This window comes from Mus caroli, chromosome 8 (genome assembly GCF_900094665.2).
Source record: "Mus caroli chromosome 8, CAROLI_EIJ_v1.1, whole genome shotgun sequence".
Lineage (NCBI taxonomy): Eukaryota > Metazoa > Chordata > Mammalia > Rodentia > Muridae > Mus > Mus caroli.
Window position 1 is genome coordinate 60,642,364 of NC_034577.1, and position 26,847 is coordinate 60,669,210.

Below are 26,847 nucleotides of genomic sequence, written 5' to 3' on the forward strand. Positions count from 1 at the left end.
GGAGGAAGAGGAGACTGTTTATGCACTTTCTAGCACGAGCCCAACAGAATCATGCTAGGACATGTATTAGATATGACCCTCCTCCCTCTAGAAAACACGCAAAGGTGCAGGGTTCTGTAAAGAATCGCATTAGCTGTGAGAATCGCATCACCTGGGGAGGGTGAAGGGCAGGGGACAGGCCTGGAAGGAATGGGGTTTTGTTACTTTTGCAAACTTATCGCAGAGTCAACTATGCAAATGAACTTTGCAGACCATGTGTTTTCAACCCATGTGCCCTCCTTCCATGGGCCTCGAGGAGAGTTAGTTCCATCATGTTGGCATGTCTATGTCCCAGCTGTACAAGGGTATTCAGTGGGAAAAGCATGGCGTTTTCATGCTTGCTAACAGGACACAACAGTGTCACAAATAATCTCCCTGCTGGAAAGATCACCCTGAGAGGGGTGACAGAAGGGTCTGCTCTGTGCCCAGGGAGCCAACAATACAGTATACTCCCAGGTACAGTCTCCACAGTTTTAGTTACTACTGTCAGCTGAGGCCTGAAAATATTAAATGGATAATTCCAGAAATGAGGAAATTATGTTTTAAGTAATGCTTATCTTAGCATATTATTATAATTATTCTATATTATCATTAGTCATTGCTGTTATTCTCTCACTGCTAATGTATAATTTAAATGTTACTATGGGTATAAGAACAGAGAAAGCCACACAATACACAGGCCTTGGTATTACTTATGGCTTTGTATTATTCATTATTCCAGATACCCAGTGGTAGTCTTGGAGCATAGCCCGCATGCATAAGGGGACACCATTACAATAGCCTTGGACAAACATGAGGATTCTCTCCTGGTTTCTCTCATTTCCCATTTTCTGTTCTGCTTCAGCGGTTGGTGATAACAGAGATTGAACAGGTCTTACTGCTCTGTGGTTCCACAACCCATCGCCTGTGCAGCCAGGATCTTGGCAGAGAAGTCTCTCCTATTTTCTGGAAAGCTACCTTTGTGGGGACACCAGTGATGCCAACATCTACCCAGTACCGGGATGTGTAGCAGTGGTGATAGGATGGAGTGAGCCAGGAGACAGGATCAGATCTTTGCTCTCCACTGACTCCCTGTAACCGTGGCACGAGCCACCCCTTTTTATCATCTGATTTCACCTAAGAAACAGGAGCATCCGCCTCACTTTTCTTGCTAGATTTTATAATGGTAAAGAGAAAGCATGCTCTAGCATCCAGTAATAGTAGTTCCTAAAACGATAGAGGAAAACTATGAAGGTGTGAAATTGCCCTCCTGTAAGGCATTGCTTTTCTTTATTTTCTGCTTTAAATATTGCAAGTGCGTTGAATCAACACGACACCTGAAGCAAAGGCCGGAAAATCTGCCAAACGTAAAAGCCACCAAGGGGATCAGTCTGCAGATGCCCGCTCACCGCGCCTCACAGTCAGGTGCCCCCCGTAATGAGCCACAAAGAGGCCGCCACACAGGCATCTGCAGGGTCATTACTCACCAGCTGCTGTCCTAGCGGAGGGACTGCATCGTGATGGCCGTAGATTACGCCGGGGTTATACTGACTGAACAGGACCGGATAAAATACCTTCTTCCCTGCAAACCAGAAGGCAAGCATCTGCTTAAGAGAGTGGCTCTCGTCCATATGCACGCAGATGCCTGAAATAGCCCAGGCATTTACATCCATTCTCACTTGTCTCGTCATTCAGCTCTAGACTAGATCTCAGAAGTAACCCACCAGCTAGACCATTACGTGTATTTCTAGAGCCTTTCTGTCTTCCCAGGATGAGAATATATTCAAATTGTTTATAGTCAATGGTTGGAATTATATTCCCCAACGGGATGTGAGTGGAATGCCATGCTGTCTCCATCCTTAAACACTAATTCCTAGCTGGCAAAGGAGATCAGGAAGACCCTGGGCAGCAGAGGGCTCAATGTAGCTGCCCTTAACCAATATATCTGGAAGAACTGCCATATGTTAATAGCGAATGACCACAGCAAGATTCTTAGCTAATTGTAGCTGTGCCTAAGTCCACAGATAGCATTTTTGTATCTGTGGTTTCCTCCAGCCAGTGTCTCGGTGCCAGCCTGTAGCTACCTTTCTCCCTTTAGAGGTGAGTGGCTTTTCCAGGCTCATGTCCTCCGACGTACTGTCTCTCCTGTGTGTGCCCCACTCATCTGATTTGCCAGTGGTAAACAGAAAAGGGCACAAGACAGAGTTCCAGAATTAGTGTGCCTGAGAGGCCCAATGGGCAATACCCAAGGATGAATTAAACAAGATCACCTTCCTTGTCTTTGTTACTGGAGGGAAGTGACTCTCAGTCCTGAGCAGAACATCAGAGGGAACTGTACACAGAGCAGTTGCTAAGTGAAAGAGAGAGCCGAGTGACAGAAAGTGGTAAGAACGAGGCAACACGAACCTGGCTGTGTGTTCAGCCTACAAGTGTTGAGGAACTCCGAGGTGAAGTAGATGTCTACATCACAGAAAAAGAGCAGGACGTTACTTCCCTTCCAGAAGCGGGCTCCAATATCCAGTCCCTTTCCCCGGGAGAATTCTCCATTCAGTTGGATGAAGGTGAAGTTTCTGAAATTGGCAGCTCTAGGAGGTAGGGAAGCAGAAGGTCAAGGATTGACTCACTAGTACAGTTTCCAGGAAGACAGAGTCCCTGAAGAAGTGCACAGCCGGGGCCAGCCCACTCGGAACATTCTATTACCCAAGGGGAGTGTGCCCACCGAGCAAGGACAGAGTAGCCAGACTGAATAGACACCACCGGGGTTCAAAGGACAGGAAACACCTAGCAAAGATGTTTTGTTTTGTGGCAGAGCCTTGCTGTCCAGTCCAGGCTGGCTTTGATTTTTTAATCTTCCTTCCTCAGAGGACAATACAGGTATATGCTACAATGCCCAGTTTCTACTGAAATTAGTTTTTTAAAGTTAATGATGTGTACATGTGTGTACAGTTGCTCACGGATTCTAGAAGAAGGTGTTAGCTCCCTGGAGCTGGACTTACAAGTCGTTGTAAGCCACCCAGCATGTGTGCTGGGGACCAAGTTTGGGTTCTCTACAAGAACAGTATGTTCTCTTAACCACTGATCTATCTCTCCTGTCCCTAACGAACTTTCAACTTGGATTTATTTCTTCTATTTCTGCTGCTTCTTCTATACTGAGACTGCTATCGTTATCATAAATGGACATTTGTAGTGATGGCATTTGCAATTGGTAAAGGAGAAACAAAACCCAGAGACATCTTCATGAATCCTGGGCCACTCAAATAATCCTGGTACATAAAGCTCACTCTCTGTAGAATCCAGCTTCCCAGCGTCTTCTTATCTGAATTCATGCTACCAGGAGCCAAGGAACCTGTTCTTCATGTGTGTTGCCCCAGACAGACTGAGATTTATCTCCCTCCCTCCCTTCCTCCCTTTCATTTTTCCTTTCTTCCTCCTTCTCTCTCTCCCTTCGTTTTTCCTTCCTCCCCCTTCCTTCCTTCCTTTCTTCCTTCCTTCCTTCCTTCCTTCCTTCCTTCCTTCCTTCCTTCCTTCCTTCCTTCCTTCCTAGCTTAGATACAGCAGCATCGCATGGTAGGAAAGAGGACCACCCTGCAGATAGAAAGCACTGATGCATCAGACCTGGCAGCATTGCAGGTTCGCTTTGTGAGGAGGACCAACTCATTCCCCACTCTGTTCTTTGGTTGCTTTATTTGCATAAAAAGAATAATAACAGTCTCCATTTTAGAGGGACTATTTTAGTGGTGGCAAAAGGATCTGGCAATATGAGCATCAGCCCCTGCCATCGTCGGCACAGGTACGGATTCTCAAGCCCAGGCTGCTGGAGCCAAGAAGAGTCTTTGCTGTGCTGAACTGCCCCCCAAAGAGCAGAATCTTCAGAAAGAAGACACGCCTGGGCAAAACATAATTCATTTGGTGCAAGAGGGACCTGGACAACCTTCCAGCAGGTGGAGTGAAAGGCTGTATTCAGTCTTCTTCCAGCTCCCATATGCCAAGGGGGCTGGCATCTGGCAGGTCTCCTTGTAGACTCCATCCATCTTTGATCATGGCTTGTTTTTCCCTCACTCCTTGCCCTTCCTACCTTGGCCCAGTCCCACCACTCCCCAGCTCCTCCCCATCTTGGCATATTCAGCAGACACAGATGGAAAGTTATTTCCATTATTAATAGTTTATCTTCCTTGCAACTCTCTTGGGTGAAGGGCAACACAAAGTAGTTAAGTCCTAAGCTTTTCACACACCAAGTGGTGCTAGGATCTGGGGATTTGATCACAACAACCAGTTTCACTACGCTTCTGTGACTGACTGTCTTCTTTCAGATCTCAAAGGAAGCTTTGGTGTTTTATCTTGGAAATCTATGGGCCCAGCCTAGTCTCGGTATTACTGCAGACAGGACCAACAGGACAGACAATCTAAGATCCAGGTGAACGATGTGAAAACCATGCTCTTTGAACCAGAAATCCAGAATCCAGGGCCTGCAACTGTGCCTGCTCCCTACCATGTGCACACTGGATGTCTAGGAATATGTGCGAACCCAGATTTATGAATAGAAGTTCGAGTGCGTCTAGCTCTCACTGTGCTTCTAACTTATTTGGATCAAGTCTCTTGCCTCTGCCACCTTTCTCCAAAACCTCTTGACCTAATTCCACGGCCCCTTCAGCTCTGACATCCCCCTCGACTGAGTCTTCACTTACTTCAGCCCTGTGATTTCCACTACTCCTTTAGAGTCTTATCTGCAATCCTTTGCTCAGAGGGTGGTGGTGGGGTGGGGGTGGCTCCAGCCCTGTTTCTTTGATTAGCACAGGGACTATGTTCCAATCCTTTTCAGAATTACAGCTGGCACTAGTTAAGAAAAAAAATCCAACTCTGTTTCCATAAACACACAGGTGCTGGGAGGACCTGGAAGGAAGCCTCGAGCTCCTAGAGGTTTCTTTAGCTCCGCTGTAAGTCGCCAGAGCCCATGTCCTCCTGACATGTTTGTTTAGCTGCCAAGGGAAACTTTACCTGAGGGAGAGGTCTGGATTTCACCTGTTCATCTAGGGGACTTTCCAGCCAGTTCTCCTGGAGGCCTTATTCAGGGTCTGTCTTGTTCAATTGTTTCAGTTTTTATACCCTCTGAAATCATGTCTCCTGAACCACAGGGGTATTTGCTATCTCCTTTACAGAGTAGGAAAGTTATCGTTTCAAAACACAGAGCTCCTTCAGATCATATCTGACTCATAATTTAAAAGGTAACTCTCCTAAGGGGGTTTTTAAATTTTATCATGAAAGATTTTTAAATATAAAAGCTTATTTATTTATTAGGTTTAATGAGATAGGATCATGTTATGTAGACTAGGCTAGGCTCAAACTGAGAATCTGCCTTCCACCTAAGGTGTGGGGTTACAGGAATGTGCCCCACACTTGGCTTAAACATGCTTCTCTTCTGCATGAACATGTCCTAAGCAGCCTTTCCTAAGGCAAGAGGCACACAATGTAACATTCTTCAATGTTACATTGGAAGATCAGGGACAGTCATACCTTAGCCTGGGATAGCTTGCAGTCAACCTGTGCAGATACTTTCTGAAGTCAAGTCACATTGAGCAGAAGAATGCAAGGTGAGTGGTAGGAACGCCTGAGCTAACTGTGTTAAAGACACAACCACCTATAAGAGATACAATGGCAAACCCAAAGCAAGGAGATAGAGAACGACTGGATGCTACAGAGTTTAAGAGGGAATCAGCAATCCGACTCATCTGCCTGCCCAACACACAAATAAATCTGCCTTGTTCTGTACAAAAACTCTTCACACCCTGGCTCAAGCTGCTTGCCCCAATAAACACCTTCATCTGCTCCAAAGCATCAGAAGCAAGGGGAGGGGCTGGGGCTTGCATGACAGCCTTTGGAAAACTTGGAGGGACATCCATGGCACTAGTGCTTGAGATGACCTTAATTTATTTGAGAGATTCGAAAAAGCCTTTGAATGTTAACCTCTCTGCCTGAATGTGTTGCTTCTATAGAAAAATTATTCTGGAAACTAGGTCCAGAGAAATGCTTTGTCCACCTTCATGCAGCAGCAATTTGCTTTTTCCTTTTCACAAATGCTTTCTACAAGATAAGGTATTCCCTGTGATTTCCAGGGCACTACCCATTCCCAATGTGGATCACAACCAGTCTCCAGTATACACTGACAGCCCCAGGAGGACATGACATCTTCTCTGTATGTGCATTGCTTACACAATGGGTAGTACTGGGGCAATGACACATGAAGCCCAGCAGCCTGTGCCCATGCCTCACAGAACTCTGTCCTCTACAGTCCTTCTTGGTCCGTTCATCTACCTTGAGCATGGCAACCCAGAGACAACTTTCCTCTGGCCTCCTCTGAAGCCCTGATAGCTCACCAGGTCCTGATCAGTGGAACTCATTTACACAAATAAAGCAGGGTGGGGTTAAAATCAGCAATGGCCCAGAAAGGACAGTGCTGCCTCTGTCATCTACCTATGGGTACCCCTTGACTGCCAGGATAGCAAGACCTCAAAGTTCATTGTGCAGTGACTTCTACACCTGAGAAACCCCATGGCCATGAATGTAGATCACTGAGTCCACATGCAGGCATTCAGGTCTGCTGGACACCTGCTCAACTCGGGTGACAAGGCAGTAGATGCTCATGACAGATAAATCAAAAAGGTATGCACATGACTGGGACCACGTTTCTTCTTGTGATCCTTTCCCAGTAGATACTGTCTTCATATTTTTCTGTGAAAGAGCTCTTTTCATGCCTTTCAAGCACCTCTCTGCAAACTAGAAAGACCTCTCTGGGCTTGCTATAGAGTCCTGCCCCAGTCATCCTTGTATCTTGATACCCTATTGTATCAAGCACTCCAATGAACAAGAGGCTTTAGCAGGTTAGGATCCTTTCAAAGAAGCAACTCCACAATGCCCCCCCCCCCTTCAGAAACTATCCAGTTCTGGCTCATAAGTAGCACACAGAGGGACAAAGGAGAGACTAAAACCACTCTGCACAGCAAGAGATGAGTAAGTAGAAATGACTAAGGCTCTCCTGCTACTTCCTGAAGAACTTGCTGTCTGGAAAGAGCTTTTCCTACAAGGGGAGTTCAGCACCCTCAAATGCTAACCAGGAAGTTCTAACCAGGAGGAAAATGAGTAAGAGAAAACCAAGCTGAGAAAATAGCATGCAAATTATTTTGAAATATTTAATTTACTCTCACAATGAAACACAATATTTGATGACGTGCCTACAGTTGTGGCAGAGCAAGAAACAGGCACTAAGCGTGGTAAAATGAGGGCTCTCCATCTCCCTAGTATGTAAATTTCTATTATGGACACATAAAAGGATTCATGATTTATTCCTAATTACATCTTGTATTTCTTAATAATTGAGAAAATGCTTGAATTTCCCACTCAGTTCCTTTCTTTGATATAAGTCTACTACTGCATGGGGACCTCTCGGTTTCATGCAGTCATTTTTGTAGAGGTTATGATGACCTGAGAAAGCCATTGCTTCTGCTGCTTTTAATTCCCCTAATTGCCTTGCATTTATTTCTCCAAATGAGAAGATTAAAAGTGATAAAAGACCTTGCTGTCTCGTATGGTTGGTTCTAATACAGGAATTTTCTCACAAGTGTAAAGAAATTGTCTTAATGTGACACTTCCCTTTATTTAAAAAAATACCTTAAAATTTTAATAGAATCTAGGATTATAGAAAATGTGTAATTTAAAACCTTACCCCGTGTAACCCTAAGTATCAAAATGTTTTATGGGCTCTACTGTCAAATGAAGACATTTGCATGCAATGAATAATTGAAAACTAAACATACAATCATCCCTGTTTTTTTTTTTTCTGTAAGCATTTTCAATAATAAATTTTAAATTCTCAACACTCTGAGCTTATACAGGTTGGTTTTTGTGAGTTTCTATAGGGAACTCAGGTATTCCTTTCTACTAAATCTAAAGTTTCTTGTAGCTTTGTAGCTCTGTTCATTCAGAAGAGAAGACGGAAGCCTTTGAATCTCGAGTAGCAGGGCGGAGCACTGCTCATTAGGGTGGACCCTCTTAGGCCAAAAGAGGGGGTTGCTTTATCTTTTATGTTCTTTCTTTTTGTAGTGTATGCATGCACGTTTTGTTTTATTTTGAGTGGGAAAATCAAAGTCTGCTTTGGCAGACCCTAAACAAATTTGCTGATATACAGAAAAACACCAAGAGAGCAAAATCCAGGAGGAGGTCTTGCCATACAGTTTTCACAGGAAAATGAAGAGCGGGCACAAGAACACAGTGCGGAGATCTTGGGCAGGGTTGGGAAGGAGGTGAAGAAGGAAGTGCGGCTTCCTTCCCACTCAAGGAACCCTGGCCCATGAGACATATAGTAGCCATGGTTCTATTTGTAAGTGTGGGAGAGCCAACACACAGAATCTGGACCATAGCTGCAAGGCTCTGATGTGCAGGGGAACACATTCCTTCATTCCTCACTTCTGGTTTCCTTCATCTACTTGTGGAGGTTTGAATGAGAATTGTTCTCCTCGTGGGCTCATGTGTTTAAGCACTTAGCCATCAGCAGATGGTAAGGTTATGCAGCCTCACTGGGAGAAGTCTGTCTGTCACTTAGGGGACAGGATTTGAGAGTTCATAGCCTTTCCCTGCTTCCAATTTGTTCTTGTTTCCATGGTCTGGTTGAAGAGTGTGAAAAGTCATCTCTCTGCTTCAACTCTCCACTGCCATTCCTCCCCTACCATCAAGTACTCTAACCCTCTAAAACCATAAAGTAAAATAAAACTCTTCTTTCTGCTGCTTTTGGTCACGATGTTTTACTACAGGGAAATAAGTAATACAGAGCTCATTGCACAGACTCAGCCCTTTTAGTCTTTCCTTACTCTCTAAAGCATGAACCGATGACTCCTGGCTCCTTTCTCTGTCTCTGCCATGAGGTATGCTTGCCTGGCCCACACTTTGCCCATATGGACACTGACATCTGGATAATTCCTCAAAAAGCCTGGATCCAGCTGGCCCAGCACCGTGTCTGTCATAAAATCGACCATGTGCTGGCTCTTTTTTTTTTTTTTTTGGTCTGGAGTAAGCAATGGATTTGGTATTCAATGTCATTGAAAAAAGAGAAAGTAGTTCACCCTGTATGGGCTGCAAGAGGAATATAAGACAGAGGTTGAGAGACTGGAACAACATCTCAGCCATTAAGAGCCCTTACTGCTCTTGCAAAGGACCTGGGTTTGGTTCCCTGCACATATCATAGCATGCTACTTTACTGCCTATTATAGCTGAATAGTATTTCATTGTATGGATATTTCAGGTTTTATTTTTTAGTATTTGTTTTTTTGTTTGTTAGACAATGGACATTTGAGTTGATTCCACCTTGCAAATTGATAATAATACCACTGAATATTTGTGCACATTTGTTTACATGTTTATTTTCAATTATTTTGGGATTTACAGAGGAAATGAAATTCCTAGGTTAGAAGATAATTCCATTCTAAATCATTTTTATGATTTAGAACTCTTATCCAGTAGCTGCACCATTTTCCATTTCTGCCATCAGTGGTCAAGAGATCCAGTATGTCCACATTCACAATGACATTTGTGATTATCTGACTGTGGGATTTTAGCAGAGAATTTACATGTGGTCCTCTCACTCCTCTATACACACAAATTCTCCCCTCAGTTATCTGGATGAAATCTTCATGAAATGGCAAAGATGTGATGATGGCTTGAAATGCCATCACACACTGTGGTAAGGCAAGCACATGACCACCACCACAATTACAAGCCTCCTTGTTCCCTCATATATATAGGGTAGAACAGTCTCTCTCTCTCTCTCCTCTCTCTCTCTCTCTCTCTCTCTCTCTCTCTCTCTCTCTCTCTCTCTGTGTGTACATCCAGAAATCATAAATGTATATGCATGCTTGTTATGTACAGGTGTATGTGATAGCATAACATGTGTCTGAGTATGTGCCCAGAAGCCTGAAGTCAACATCAGTTGTTTGTCACATCAGGTGTCCATCTTATCTTTTGAAACTAATTGTCTCGTTGAAGATAGTGGTCACTGACTGGCTAGCAAGCTCTGAGGACCTTCCTATCTCCACGCCCCCTTCCAGTTCCAGAGTTATAGGCACATATGACCATACCCAGAGCACTGGAGATCTGAACTCAGGTCTTTATGTTTGTACATAAAGGAGTTGCTCCCCATCTCTCAATGTCTCATTGTTAGTGCCTCAATTCTCAGATACAATTGCTCTAAAAGGTGACTCTGTGTGACAATGATGAACGTGTCGGTGCATAATTCAACTCCAAGTTACAATTTTTAAAATATCCTATTATCCCGTTCCAATCAAACGGCCTCATAGACTGGTGCTGCTCAGAGGGGGCCGTGATCAGATACAACGGTGCATGAGGAAACCGAAAGACCGGTTCTCAGGCTGCATCCCAAGCCTGCTGACTCAGACTATCTGGGGCTGGGCCCAAGTTATTCTGGATGTTACAAAGCATTCAAGGTTATACCAAAGCTTATGTGTATTTGAGAGCTATTGGATTAAGCTTCTATTTGAGAACAGAAGCATCCTGGGAACATTTGTAGATTAAGAATCAGGCACTGTGAAGTAATTTGTGCTGTTTTCTGTGGTAGGGGCTTGTAAACATTTTAACTACAATCTTTACAAAGGAACATACTGTCTTCATATCACAGGGCATGTACGTGTGTATGCACATAGGCATGCGCAATGAAATTAGTGTTTCATCAAACAATGTGTATCCTTATTACCTGTGATTCATTTGGAAAATTCGCAGCCTACTCTACTCTATTTTTCAAACACACTGGACTAAGCCCACTGAATCGATTTTGTAATCCTCTAATGAATCACAAACCAGAGTTTGCAAAACACCAATCTGCAGCAATCAACTGAAATACAAAGCTCAACTGAGGAAGTATAAACTCAGAGGAAGAGAACATAAAACATTGCAAACTAGTCATTAAATAAGACTTTATTTTTAGATATTCTAAAAATGTTTGCATTTAGCTGGATTTAGAACAGTTTAATTACAATACTGATCTCCGAATGAAGGGGATTTCATTTAGCCTGATTACAAATCTCATTACCTTCAACTAACAATTATAGATCTTAGGAGGGCACTGAGGGGCACTTGGCTCTCTCACGTGACTGGAGTGAAGACATCAGGAACGAGCTCTTCACTGAGCTTACCCAGTTTCATCAGCTATGAAAGAGGGCTGATAACATTACTCACCTCAAAAACCCAGACACAAAGGGTCGGAGAGCCTGGGGAAATAGAAGCCATGTGGTGGCCCAATTCTAGCCATAGCAAGTGGGAAGCAGAGAAAGGGAGTCACAGGAACAAATGGTTAATCAGGCTTTTGGAAACCTCTAGCTCTAAGTTCAGTGAGAAACCCTTCATCAATACATAAGGAAAAGAGCAATTGGAAAAGATACGTAATGTCAACCTCATGCCTACACACACATGTGTGCATATACCTATGCACATATATGTGAAAATGCATACACATTCATATCACACATACATCCATGCACCAAAAGTTGTTATGAACATTTAATGAGGTTGTTCATAAAATAACAGTAGTTGAAAATAAAATGCCATTGAATAAGCATTCTTTCTACCTTAAAAGAATAGTGATGATATCTAAGTAACGGACAGAAGTGTATGTGTGTGTATGTGCATGTGTGCGTGTGCATGTGCATACATTTGTGCTATTGTATATCCAAATCCAATAATTGCTTGGTAGTACCTTTCCCTTGATGAACAAACTTGTGTCAGGTGCTGGGGTTATGAGGACAAATAGGATATATTGTCATTTACTGAACAACTTATAACCTAGCTACAAAGTGTAACTCACTATACCATATAGCATATGCCTAACATAAATGTTGTTGCCTTTATGACTAGTGTTCAGAGAGGATAGGTTCAGGAGTAAAGAAGAGCTACACAGATGATCTGACGTTGAGAGAGAAGTGGAGGTTGAATAAATGGGGCAAGGGATCACTATGATCACAAGGACAAGAAATCCAACGTGATCTCGGCAAGGATGTGTCAGAGAAACAGTCTGAAAGTGTCAATCCAGCCACTATAGATCCCAAGCATCCCAAAAATTCCACCAACTTGGTGTATGCCACCATGGGCATCACTGGCTTCAATATAACAGATATCAGCAACACAGAGAAATGGGGTGCAAATTAATTTTGCTTGAGCTTATATAGCATTCATTACTTTAAATCACAGGCCCCAGGAGTAGTTTTCTGCATGTAATGGATTCACTTCTGGGTATTATCCAGTATTTCAGGTGCACCATTCTGTAGGACTCAGGTGGCTTTGCTACCCTTGTTCAGATACAATACTTTCTTTACCAACTAAGAGACATTTTGAGACTTCTGCTCGCCAGGTAGTGCAACGGTGCCTTGCGATAAGTCATTCTGTGTTCTAAAAAATTCTGTTTTTTTTTTTTCAGGCTATGCATAGTCTTGAGACACTGCACTTTTTGGTAAAGATGTGTTTGTATTTTATGTATATGGAAATCTCTCTCTCTCTCTCTGTGTGTGTGTGTGTGTGTGTGCGCGCGCGCGTGCGTGCGTGTGGTGTGTCATGTGTGAAGTTACCTATAAATCCCTTGGAGCTAGTTACAGGTGGTTAAGAGTCACCTGTAGCTGAGTACCCAGTGCTCTTAACCATTGGGCCATCTTTCTAACCCTATAAGCAGCTTTTGTAAACCTTTTGAGAGTAGAGGATAACATGGCCCCTGGATATATTAGGAAATACCACCACATGTCTGGAGTGCCGTACATACTGATACATACCTTTTCCCTAGTAGCGAAAAGGATGCTGCCCTCTAAATCTACCAGGGTGGATTGAGACTGTAGGGGCACATTGGTATATTGAGATCTTACCAGTGAATCCAGACCTCAAACTTACTGGACATGCCAGAACAGAGAAAGTAAATAACTCCCTCAACTGCACCCCATAAGTGTCAGATACCTAGCACTGAGATGACCATTGTTCCACATTGACTTATCATCGGATTCTTGCTGTGTGTATCAAGAACCAAGACTGTTGCCAGGTCTTTTGGCTTAGCTCTGTCTATGGCTATTGATGTGGCCTGCTTGACTGCCTACCTACCCACTTCCTTCCTGTCTGGACTTGAATCCACTATTGCTTGCTCTAACCAGTTTTCTACTCTCTTTCCTCTACAGTTGATTATATCTTCATTCTGAAAACTAACTCTCCTGTAGCTCAGTACCTACAACACCAGTATCTTTATAATCCTGTGTTTTTTTCTTGTGAATACAAAGTCTACTTACACTTCTCTGGGCCCACTTCTAAAACCTATTAAAGTCGGCTTCATCCTCTTATATTCCTTTTGTAACTTTATATAGGCATATAGAGGTGGATTTACGTACTACAACTCTATGTACTATGTGGTGTTGAGAATCCATGTACTGTATGGTGTCAAGACTTAAGATTAAAAGAATATGTATTTGCCCCAGTCAGAATACCAAGGTAGACAAGATCATCTGACTAATCGATACCATTAGAACTGTTACACCATGGGATAGAGAGATGGCGCAATAGTTAAGAGAATTTTCTAGTTTTTCAGATTACCAAGGTTTAATTTCTAGCCTTCACCTAGTACCAGTACCACCAACTGTTGTGATTCAAGTTCTAGGGGGATTTAACATCTTCCTCTGACCTCTGAGAGCACCAGAAATGCAGACACATGAAGGCAAAATATACATACACATATAAAAATAAGCCTCAAATACCTTGTGAATTTATTGCTATTCAATACATTTGAACATTGTAGAAAGACAAAAGTGCATTATGCAATGTTTGTGGAGTCAGATGCTTATTGGCATTTAGTAACCTGGAAACCTGACATGGGAGGAATTACTTGAGAAAAGTACTTAAGCTTCCAGTCCCTAGAAAGAACATTTCCTATAACATGTCTAAACTAGCCTTCTCCTTGTACGTACTCTTTTTATAAATCTTAGTCTGTGTAAGCATTAGCAAGTGTCCCAACATCCATTGAGAAATGAAAAAAGTTCCAAACCCAATAGGATAGGATTCTGTGTGCACCCTGGAGTCACCTGCCCCGGCAGACTTTAAAATACTTTGGAATGGAGCTTGCCTGCAATTCAGTATGCAGCCTCTAGGGGTGGCTACCACATCTTTTCTACCTTGATTGCAGGTGTGATGCTCCTGGAAAACTTTGCAAACAATTTTGTCCAGGAATGGATACTGGCAAAGATGCTTAGCCTAACCATCTGTGGTCTCCATCATTGAGCTGAGAGGGGAGGGATACTGCAGTGCATTAAACTCCAGAAATTTCCACTTCAGTTACATCTAGGGAATCCAAGTATTTTGTTATATTTAATCTTCACACACAGGCCTTTACTACTTTCAACTCCTGTTGCTTTAGGATAAGAGCGAACAATTTTCTTTTTCTATAAAGACCCAGGTAGTAAATTGTTAGGGTCTGTGAACCTAACAGTCCAAAATAATATATAAATCAAGAGACCTGCTACATCCAATAAAACTTTATTTACAATAACAGATGTGTGGGGGGGATGGTCTTAGAGCTACAGCTATAGCTGGTGATCTCTGTTCTTTGGAAGTTTGAAATTTTAATTGTGGCCATTAACACAAGTCTCGTGACAACATGAAAATAAACACTGGAAGTGTTCTCCGTCTCAGAAGTCATTCTTCAACTGCCATCCAATTACCACTTATCAGAAACTCAAAACAGACTGTCCTGTTTATATCTAACCACATGGACCTGTTCAGACTAGTTCTGCTGCTGAGTGCTATTAAAGCAGCCAAAACTTCACACATATCAGAGCTATTCACCTGACTTTTTCTGCACACCTCTATGACAAGCAAGCATAGAGCAGGACTGTTCCATGCCGGCTTCCTTCTTTGTATAAGATTCCATGGATTATTTCTCTTGAAAGAGAAAAAGAATTCATGTTTGCTGCTTCTCAATACCCCCTAGACACTCTGCAATTGATCAATGAGTTATGAACATACAACCCCAGGCCTAAAGGTTTTGATGAAGTAATTTCTGTTCACTGGATATGTTTAGTCAAGGATCCTACCTCAGTCATCTCTTCTGGGTGTCCCCTGATGTCTTTAAATGAATAATGGATGAAAGGCAAAGATGAAAGGGTGAGACCATTTACTCTGTGCATGAGATTTAAGCCTGAGTATTGCTCTTAGACTGTCAAGCTGTGGCTGAGTAGGAGTTCACTGCACAACTGCGTTCTCCCTAAATCTGACTATGAATATGTGAAAGCCCCAAACCTGAGGTGCCAAGAGGGGTTGCCTTCAGTTATGCATGAGCTCCCAAAAGCCTGTGTTTCATGCCTTTACCATGCAGGGCAGTTTATGTCTACTGTCAAAGTCATCACCCTGACACAAATAAGACCAGTGTCAGATTGAGTAGTCTCCTGAAGAGGGAAAGTTCTAAATTCCCCGTGCCTAGTCAACAATCAAATTCCCAGGTTACCCCATATTAAGTAAAACTAAGCAGATATGGGTCTGGATGTACAGACCCACCCTGGTTGCTGTGACTCCTGGCTACAGTGCCACATGCTACTTACTTGGAAGTGTTTTCAAGTATTCCTTTGACTTCATTCATTTCTTCTTTCCCAAAGTAAACAACGGTGAGATGAACTCTCCCATCCTGTTGGATGCACATCTCCCTGGAAGACAAAGCACATATGTGTCTGGTCCTGTCTGCATATTTACCTTAAGACGCAAACCAATGTTCCCCCTCCGTCTGCCTTCTTCTTTTCCCTTAATATTTTATAAAGTGAAAAGAGACTTAAAGTAAACTCAAGACAGAAGAGAATGGCACCCTGGTTGGACACTCAATTTTTATTTATCTTATCAGGAAAATAGATACATTTAACTATTCAGATATGATAAATAAGATATCAGATGTGAGATATCTTAGAGTCACCCTACCACTTGATTGGAAAGGGTCCTTGGAGGCATCAAGTTGTCCTGGAACATGTTCTAGGACGTCTCTGGGGTGTAAGACATTGGTTCTATGTTACAGAAGAGAAATCTAATGTCCAGAGAGGGTAGAACAAGAAGCTTTGCCTGTGGATGTTTCCCTTGTGTGAGACAAACAGTCTTCATTACCGAGTAACCCACAGTACACCATCATTCTTTGGTTTAAGCTGTGGGAAGCCTTGGAAATATCCATCGTCATCTGGACTGTTAAGGAAACACCAGTTAGTACCTTCCATGTATCCCACTCTTTGAAGCAGGTGGAAAGAAACCTCACTCCTCATGAAGTAGACATATATACCCACAGGCCTAGAAGTTTTGATTAAAAGATTTCTGTACAACTAGAAGGAACCCCTCTCAGCATCCACCAGTTGTGATCTCAGATCACAGGTCAGTCGTGTCACCATAGGCAGGAAAACAGAGCTTGAACACAACTGACTATGCCAGCAATCTGGTGATTCGGGGGTCCTAACAAAGCAGCCATTTGGCTCAGCACTCCCACATCCAGGTCTTTGGCTCTTGACTGGTCTAGATTCAATCCTTACCAAAGCTTATGTGTTACTTTCTATGTCCTTTTCTTTTAAACATACTGTCTAGCTAATCTGCTAGGTTTGTCTGAGGGTTTGCTCTTCAAATGAAAGTGTGTGTAACTGTATGTGTATATACATGTAAATATAAATAAAAACATGAATAAATATTTATATGTATATGCATATATCATATCCTACATATATATGCTTACATACATGCCTATGATGCATGAATATATCTACATACATGTGTATATGTTTATGTAGATAATACAAAATGTTGTTTTCTGGGAGCCAACAGAGAGAGATTCTGCTGGTGGGATGGTATTTTGAGATATTTTGGTATTTCCTGCGCGCTCCTTCCATTGTTAACATTCAAACAATAATCTAAGTCATAGACTCCAGAAATATCTTGGCCTTATTTATAGAGGTCAAATTACTAGATGTTTTTTGTTATAACATCCAAAAGGAAGAGCCACATTCCTGGAGTTGCTGGGAAGCATTGGGAACAGCAGAAGCAATGGTCCCTGCCCTAGAAAAATGTAATTGGAAGATAAAATGAACTCAAACCAAGTCATCAGATAGGTAGAACGCAGGAAGTGTGATATGTTCTCAGGGTGAATTGGGACTTGGAAGATGGGAAGAGTTCAGAAAGGATGGATTAAGAATGAAGAGATCTGTAAGGGACATCACCCTGACACCAAGCAACAGGCATGTAAGGCTCAGCCTGGCTTCAGGTGTACCTCCGAAAAAGTCCCTGTACAAGATTCCCTTAGCAAACTTGCCAGATATTGCTTCTGCTTCTTCCACCAGAGTGGAAGGAAATAGTGCACACAGGCCAGGTGCTGGAGAACTTGTGCTTTAACACTATATGTGTTAGGGAGTGCAGGGGATCTATCCCTGCTGAGCCTGAACTAAAGCGTCCTGAGTTTTTCCCACTACTATCTTTGCTGCCTCTGTCTTTGGTGTTTCTAAATCAAGGGAGATAGATCAGACCCTTAAACAGCTAGGTTAGGATGACAGAAAGATAAATCCAAGCTTGCTCTGTATCTGCTTCCAGTTCTCCGTTTTAGGTTTTTGTGAATTCTTTTCTTCATTCATTCAACAAGTATTTGTTGACAATATAGCACATGCTAGACACTCTACCAAGGGAATCTGAAATAACAAGTAGGACTAGCATGTCTTCTCTTGAAGAAGTTTCCAATCTCCTAGGCAGAACTCACAAAAAGAAACCACTCCTCCCTGAGATTGTGCAAGTCCCACTACTTACGTCTGAATGGTCTTTGTATTTTCCAAAACTTTTTCCATGTGACTGCCCTGTCCTTGGCAAAAATCTATGGGAATATGTGTGATTAGAGGAACATGTGCAGATGTGGTTTGTTTCCGAGATAAAGATTAAAAAGAAGTAACAAATGATAGTCTCATGCCATATACAGACTTCTATGTTTACCCTGTTCATCATTTGTATTTGGACAATGCTATCTACATTGCTAAGGTGACAGGTCTGTCTGCTTTTGTGAGCATGTCCCCAGGGATACTGTGGTAGGGTGGTCAGGGAAACTATAAATGGTCGCAGGGAACTCAGGTCTTGTCACCCCCTCTCAGGAGCATACTAGATCCATAAATACTTCCCATTACTTCAACAGCCCCAATTCTTTGACCTCAATATGGAAACTGAAAATTCTGCTTCTACATCATAAAGACTACCTTTTAAGGGTGATTTTCCCAATAAAATGGTTTGTTCTTCCCTAAGTCATTGTCACACAGTGCCAAGGCTAGTTACAATACATTTTTGGGCAGAAAACATGTGTTACAGTCCTTTATGCTGAACTATATTTTTATCTCCTGAGAAGTCAAAGTCACAATTTCATGGTCTTTGAGTTCTGTAGGACTGAGCTGTTTATAGAAGTGTGGGACCATTGCCCAAATCTTGGCTTAGAGGTAAGAAAATGCATTCCAATGACCTCTGAGAGCTGTGCAAGGAGCCACACACACATATCTGGTTCCCTAGAATCAGTGTAGTATCTGCCTCTAGGGCTGGCCACCTTTGCAATAGGAGGGATGAGTCTATTAGATCTGACAGTCTTACTGTATAGAATTAATTGTTAAACACAGTGCTGTGTGCAGAAAGACGTGAGGTAGAAAAAAACCTCAACAAAACACGTGGAAGTCATTGGGTGGAGGAAGGATTAGTCATCTTAGGTTTCTGATAATGAAGCTGGTCAGACACTGTCAAACAGATCTGGTGGTCTAGAGGCTTCCGTAGGCCTGTTTGCAAGAGGTATTGCACCCTGAGGCATAGAACACCATGGAAATAAGCTTGAAACTATGTGGGAAGAGCTGTCCTGTGTGCTGAAAGACAGTCAGCATCATTTCAGGCCTCCACCAACTACGTGCCAACAGCATCTTCCTAACCCAGTTGTCAGAACCAAAAGTAACTCTACAGTTTGCCAATGTACTTAGGGCTGGAAAGAGAATATGAAAGGTTCCCAGTTTTACAGCCCTGTCTTTAGAATCTATTTGAGCAGTAACATCTGCTCTGCAAGAGGGAAAGCTTGGCTTGAAGAGAAATGAACCCTCCAGTGTCTGTGTGATACTCCAGACCATTCTTGCGAAATCCCATGTGACTTCCTGAAGCTGAAGCAACACTAAACAGCTTCCTTTACAGAATCGGAAGCCTTAAGGGGTCACTGTCAATCTGGGCCAGGACTTAAGGGGAATCAGTGCCAAAGGGTACCTATAGTTGGGGGTTGGGCACTGATGGTATGCACTGGGACAGTGGCAGCCTCTGAGGCATAAGTGGCAGTTGCTTTAGTTGTCATCAGAAGCAGGGAGCTGGCCCTGTTCTATGACACTTGGGCTGGCAGTGCATTCTAAGCATATGACCTTGCACATTTAAGAAGGCCAGGAAAGACTGGGAGAATCATGGGAAAATAGTGATCTCATGTTGGATAAGAGAAAGCAGGAAGCTGTGTGTCATAAAGCTGGGATGTCAGTTTTTATACCCCATGCTGAGCGGCCTGGGGAAACCTCTGTAGTGTGGTGTGCATGAATTTCTCACTCAAAAATTGATGTGTTGGTAGCTTGGCTCTCAGTGTGGTGGTCAGGAGGTGGGGATTAGTGTAAGGTGATTAAGTCACTGGGGGAACTGTCATTGGAAGGAATTACTTTACATTTTGTGAGACTTTGGTGTATTCCTGTGTGGTTACCCAGACATGTTGATACATGCCTAACATTCTAACATTTGGGAAATGGAATGTATTCCAAGCCAGATCCTGTCTCAGAAGAAAAGAAAGGAAGTAGGGGTCAGGGGAGAGATAAGGGAAGATGGCTAAGGAATAAGAAAAGAAAGGGAAAGGAAAGGAAGAGAAGAGAAGATAGTAGATGAGATGAAAAGAGAGGTGAGGCAAGAAGGGGGTAGTAAGGGGAGGAAAAAGGAGAGGGGAGGAGAGAAGAGGAGAAGGGAGAGGAGAGGAGAGAAAAGGAGAGGGAGGGCGAGCTGGGAAAGCACAGCTCTATCTGGCTCCTGAAGGCTTTTTCCCTTCATGCTGTGGTTTCTCCTTGTGTGATGTGTTCTCCCCCTAACTCCAGTCACCATGATAACCTCACCAGGAACAAGTCAATGGTAGGATCAAGCCTTAAATTTCTAAGACCAAAACCAACTAAGTAAACTACTTTTTTGTTCTGTTTGTTTGTTTGTTTGTTTGTTTATGAGCAGGGACTCTCATTGCATAGCCCAGACTAGTCTGAGATTTCTTATGTGGCCCAGGCTGGCTTCAGGCTTACATTACTCCTCCTTCATCAACCTCCTAGGGACTGAGATTATAGTCATAAGCCACCATGGCTGCCTTAATCAACTTTGTATATACTCATTTGTTAACAATGTATTGTAACAACATAAATCAGATCAACACACAAATTCAGGAATCCACATTCAGTGAGTCCCTGGCTTATGCAATGCATTTTGTTTTCCTTAGTGAAGGATTAACAAAGAGCTATCACATTTGATCTCTCCAAGGGGATTAAAAATCCAGGTTTACTTCAGACACTGAAGAATGAAAATCTCACATGCAAGGAGATGCTTAAGTTGCAGAAAACTGGGATAACTGGAGAGCAATAATATAGTGAAGTGGAATAACGATAGTTGTGGAGGCCAATGAACAGAAAGGATATCAAGAAAACAGTTAACTTCTGGAGGCTGATGGATGTCGTCTCAAATCAGCATCAAAGGTGAGTGAGCTCTACACAGATAAGCAGAGCAGAGACATATTCCCAGCTAAGAAAAGCCTTAGCTACAAGCAATCTACTGTTTTCCAAGTCAGTTTCTACTCAGATATATCAGAAATGGAAAAAAGCAAAACAAAAACAAAAACAAAAACCAGGAATTGGAGTGCTTCATGCAATAACAATCCATCAGGCCCCATTCTATCAACAGTTTCTTATGTCAGCAGGATGGAAATCACTCAGCCATAAAGAAACCAGGTATACTGTAAGGAACAGACTCTATTCTGGAGAGGGAAGAGAGGGTTATTGGATACTCTGGCATCTGTTTATATCATGGCATTCTGTTTTGGGTTCAGTGTATCCTTCCCCTTACCCTTGTGCCAGCATGAATCAACAGATAATTCCCTATCCTAGTATCTGGGTGTTCTGATCATTGTTAAGAAGTGATGGTTGATCTGAACCTGCAATCAAACAACTTTCCTGATTCTCATTGCAACACAGGAAACACACTCTCTATTCCAATTGACCATATTTTACTCTCTTGGATAGGCATTTTTACATGACCTGTAGTCTTCTATTAGGTCCCTAAAGAAAACTATTAAAATGACATGACTAATAAAAATTGTGTTTCTCAAGATCATCAGATATGAAAGCTTCTTGGTGTAGCTCTGGCTTGTGAGTAGTGAAATGGCTCACAAAATGGTATTAAAACATGAATCAGAAAGAGATTGTACTATGCTGATAGCATCCATTCCATTTAAGAAACTACAGAGGACACAGACATATATCTGTGTGACAATCCTAGTGGCTGGAAAACTTTCAGTCACCTATATTAGTTTAGCCAAATGCTTAAGGATTATTTCAGTTAGAAATTCTATAATCACCACTTTAAGTTATTTTCCAAAAAATTTCCAGATCCATCTTATAGATTCTAGGCCAAAATGGGATGAAAGAGAAAACCTCTAAAGAAAGTTGAGTAGATTTCCCTGATCATACATTAAAATGTCAGAAATGGCCTAAGAAGGATGAGAATAGCCAGAAGAAGAAAACAACATTCAAACAAATATAATCCACCCACTTTAAAGAGGAACTTGACAAGCAAGAGAGTTTAGTTCAGCTGGAAACAGTCAAAATTAAAAAAGCAAGCAAAATTGGGACAAACAAGAAAGGTTTTTAAAAAAATCATGAAGCATATTTTCCATTAAAATTCCCCCACCCTGCTGGGGAGAGGCAGAGATAACAATCTGAAGATCTATAGCTTTGTTATTGTGAGTCTTCCTGATATCAAACAAAGCACAGATGAGCCTAAAATCCATATTACAGATGAGAGAAACTCAGCAGCCAAAGCCAAGTAGAGACAGCTTCAAAGGCAAACTAAAGTGATTACCCAAAGCAAAGATGAGGAGGTAGCTTAAGGTGGTAACTCCTGGGCCAAGAGTGTACAAGCAAACATGACCTCACTTCAGTAAAGTTCCCATAGGAGCTCCAGATGCCCTGTGATCCCAAGTGGTGGGAGGATGTTCATGGGTAAGGAAATGGCACATGAGGACTGTAGGTTTCACATTCAGATTAGTCTGATGGCAGCCAAAAACGGAGTTTTCTTAAGTGCCAGCCAAATGACCTCCAGAATCCCAGACAGGATCACACCTGGAGGCCCTGCAGCACCAAGATTAGTGTCATCTACATTGGTCTCAAAGGGCACAGTAGGGTTTTGATTCTTTATCAGGAGATGGAAATACCCAGTTCTTGCCACTGTAATTGTTGCCAGTGCTATGAAGAGCATTTACCTGGCATCCAGTACCTATTAACTGAAAGCCCTGAGGGTCTACTGCTGGAAATAAGCTGGCCTCATCCAACAATGGCTTTTTCTCACTAAATACTAAGGCTAATATCCACTAGCCCTTGTTTTCCCCTTTTCTTCTTGTCTGCTAGGAGGTTCAGAAAATGAGCACACTGGTGAGTTTGTTTTGTTTCCCAATCACAGACCTGCCCAGGCATCCCAAAGAAAACTCCTTGTTAAAAACATGATCGGTTGGAAAAACAACCAACCAACCAACCAACCAAACAAACAAACAACCAAACAAACAAAAAACCATTAGTGGTAAAGTTTAGCATTTCTCGAGCTTATTGGCTGTCAAAGCTCTGTGTAGCTATGGTTTTAAACAGTGAAGTGGCTCACAGAAATGGATAGGAAGGTCTGGTAAAGCTCCATAGCACTCCACAGTTGAGAAGGAATACAGCAACTGGGAACTTCCAACAAAGGCTGTACCCAGCCAGCTAAGCCTGAGCCCACCTGCATTTTCACATAACAGATGTCAACAGAACAACACTCTGCCCTCAAAATACAGCTGGGGTGGGCACAGTGGCTCTCACGTGAGGTAAAAGCTCAGTCAGGCCTTTGATTCTCCAATAGCACAGCAACTGAACCCTTAGGGCAAGAAGACAAAGAAAGAGGGTGTGGGAAGAAGGCTGGGGGTAGGGGGTGCAGAGATTGATTTTTTTTTTCAAAATGGCATTCAAAGCAAAAATTATATATAGTCTCATTGAGAACAGGGCTCAGCCAAAGGAAACTTTCTTACAGTTGTTCCACTTTCACTAAATATGAATTCAATGAAAAAAAAAGTTCACTTTAAACCAAAACAAGAGCACCAGGCACAGGGTGTACTCAGAAAATAAAACAACAGCAAAACAAATAAAAGCATCTTAGAAAGATACAGAATAGAAGATGAGTTCCTGACATCAGGAAAGGTTTGCATGCATGCAGATAAAGATAAAGGCACTAAGACTAGAGAGAAGGACTGGCTGAATGACCCCATGGGTAAGTGCTCCTGCTCTGAAAGCATAAGGACCTTAGTTTGAATCCCAGCTTCTACATAAAAAATGGGTGTAGGCTGCACATGGCTATAAGCCCAGAATTGTAGGACAAAGACAGGTGTATCCCAAGAGCCTACTTGGGCCAGAATGGAAGCTTTTGGTTCTATGAGAAACTCTGTCTCAAGAAAATAAAGTCAGAGCAATAGAGGAAGACATTTACCTGCATATACACATGGGCCTGTGTTGTGACACACTCACCACATGCTTACCTACATAGACGTAGACATAGACATACATATATACACACATATACATATAGAATATACATATGCATATACATAATGTACATATATACAATGTGTGTATATAGACAACATACACACAATATGCACATACACCATATACATATACAAAATACACACACTATATACACATACACCATATACATACAACACACAAACACACTTCACACCCTCACATGCCATATACACATATGCCATATATACACAACACACTCACAAGAAAAATGGAGATGCTAATAATTTTGAAATAGACAATTTGTGCCCACATAGCACAGCCCTGAATAAGTCATGCAGATACCATAAAACACCTGTATTAATTATTTTTCTATTTCTATGAAGTGACACCATAATCAAGGCAGCTTGTAAAAGAAAGAGTTTATTGTAACTAATGGTTCTGGAAGGTTAGAGTTCAGTATCATTATTGTGCAGAACATGGCAGCAGGAAGGCTGGCCTGGAACTTGAGGAATAGCTGAGAAATTACATCCTGGTGCATAGGCATGATATAGAGAGGGACAGAGAAAGACCACTAAATGGGAATAGTGTGGGCTTCTGAAACCTCAAAGTCTACTTCTAGTGACACACCTCTTCCAAGGCCACACCACACCTCCCAATTCAACAAGCATTCAGATATATAAGCCTGTAGCATCTATTCATGCTATAACACAAAAGATTCCACAAAACAACATAAAACTATATTCTTGACAAATAGCCAGAGAACAATTAATGCCTAGAGGAGATATACCCTACTCAATCAAGTTACTATGATTTGGCACTAAAGAGGAATTCTTCTAGCCTTGAGGCAAAGGTCACTTTTAGAAAAGACAAAATAAGATTCTTAATACACATCCATGGCATCACTCAACACTAAAAGAAAGCCTACACAGGTCTGGAGTAAAGTGGTGCTCCTACATCAGTCTCTAGATTATTTTCCTAAAATATTATTTATTCTGTGGAGTAAATGGATTATGGAAAGAAGATAGTTTTTCCATGTAAAACCATGGAGCCAGAATTTTAACCTAGTCTTTTGGCCTTGAATGCACATATTTTGAGGCCAGCCAACCTGTTCCTCTGTTAACAACTACAAAGGCGATAGGTAGATAGTTCATGGTAAAATATTTATGACTGTCCTTGTAAGTGGTTCTTACCCATTAAACACAACCATCTAAGAACTGTGGAATGGAGATGTTATTTTAAGAATACCAGACAAATACATCAAATCCACCTGAATACAGAATTTGCCTTTTATAAAAGAAGAATTGAAGGTTGTGTTTCCCAACTAGGTAAAAAGACAGGTGTCTAACCTGAAAGATGATGAATCACAGAGGAAGGGAAGAATATGGGATGCAAACATTTTCTTTTCTCACTGTAATTCCTTAATCAGGTCAATCTCATGCTAAAATATGGTTAAAGAATATTATAATTTTAATCATAGTTCTGTGAATAGCTTCTTAACATGAGAAAAAGTTTTTAGAAACTAACATCTCTTAGAGTGATGACATATTTGCCAGAATCCCAGCAGTTCCTAGTAGAATACTGATTTTTCTACTATAAATTTGAGGAAGGTAAAATTTAATTCATTAAGAATGGAACATGTAAGATGCCTCATGTACTATCAAATTATGCATAGCCAATGAACTAGCCTAATAAAGGTCATGTGAAGTGGTAATGAATTAATGTAAATAGTGGTTAGCTGCGGGTTACTTTAAAAATAATCTATTCCTTGTTCTGTTCTACACTGCTCAAAGATCTTGTAGTAGCCATGTATATACTTCTATAAACTAATAATCCATCTTAAATTAGAAACTTCAAATAACCTTTTATTGAATTTTTAAACAATTTTATTTCATACTATTATATGTTTAGACATAATGTGTGTGGTTATGGTTGCCACAGAGAGAGTATGTAGGCCAGAGGATTTCTCCATGGATTTAGTTCTCTTCCTCCACCATTATGAGGACTCCAGGGGTGAACTCAGGCCACCAAGCCTTGTACAGAAAGAGTTTTTACCTACTGAGCCCTGAATTCTAAAACAAAATCAAAAACATTGGGTAATTATGATATAATCTACTCAACAGATAAGGGGTATAAATCATCCATAGTATAGTTTTCAGTGTCAATCAGAGCTCTTCCAATCTGAAGTTGCAAAGGATATCATAGCATGTTCTGAAGGCAGAATATCATTGTAGATCAAAGAGCTGGGTTGGTGTTTAAGTTTCTCTTTCAGTAGTGTGCAGAGTAATTTCCTGTACAAAAGATGCTAGCACATAGGGGGGAAAGGCTCTACAGAGGAATAGGCTTGACTTGTCCATGTTCAGTGAGTTGTATAGGTGTTGCCTTCAGCAATAGGGTCTTGCCATCCATTTGTGGAAAGCAACCTATCGTCTTGGAAACAGCCTGAACTGTTTAGGGGTTCCCATGGAACCCATTTGCCCTAATTGGTTAGAATTTAAATTTGGATGTGAAAAAAAATTACTTTTTCCTGGTATCCTTGGTCATTTATTCTAGCAGTATGTTTGGCATAATTCCTTTTAGACCTTGATCTGAAACATCATCTTTTTTATCATATTCCTACATAGAATTAAGACTCTGGGTACACATGATTTCAGATCCCAATTTTTCAGAGCCCTCCACATACTCAGGAACTCCTTGGCTGCACACAGATAATCTGCTCAGCTTCTGCCATGGGTATCTGTCTTTGTATGCACTATCCTTTGCAGCCCGTGACCCTCAGATGTAGTCTCTGTCTCCCATTACCAGATAACCTCAAAGGTGTCTTCAAAGATGATTTGATCAATGTTACAATAACTTAACAAATGATCACACTTCTGCTCATGAGCTAGAATTTTGAGAGCTTCCAACTACATTCTCCTACTGAACACCACTGCCCTTTAATAATGTAAAGATAATAAGAGATTTAAAAATCAGTTAA

General features: G+C 41.7%; 1 protein-coding gene across 1 annotated transcript in view; it reads right to left on the minus strand.

Annotated features, from left to right (window-relative positions):
- Window positions 1-26,847, minus strand: part of Csgalnact1 (chondroitin sulfate N-acetylgalactosaminyltransferase 1) — a 95,462-nt gene that overhangs the window by 14,220 nt on the left and 54,395 nt on the right. The window contains exons 3-5 of the mRNA XM_029480734.1: window positions 15,633-15,734; window positions 2,425-2,603; window positions 1,506-1,600 (exon numbers count right to left, since the gene is read on the minus strand). Of these exons, the coding sequence (XP_029336594.1) occupies window positions 1,506-1,600; window positions 2,425-2,603; window positions 15,633-15,734 (376 nt within the window). The remainder of the gene's footprint in view (window positions 1-1,505; window positions 1,601-2,424; window positions 2,604-15,632; window positions 15,735-26,847) is intronic.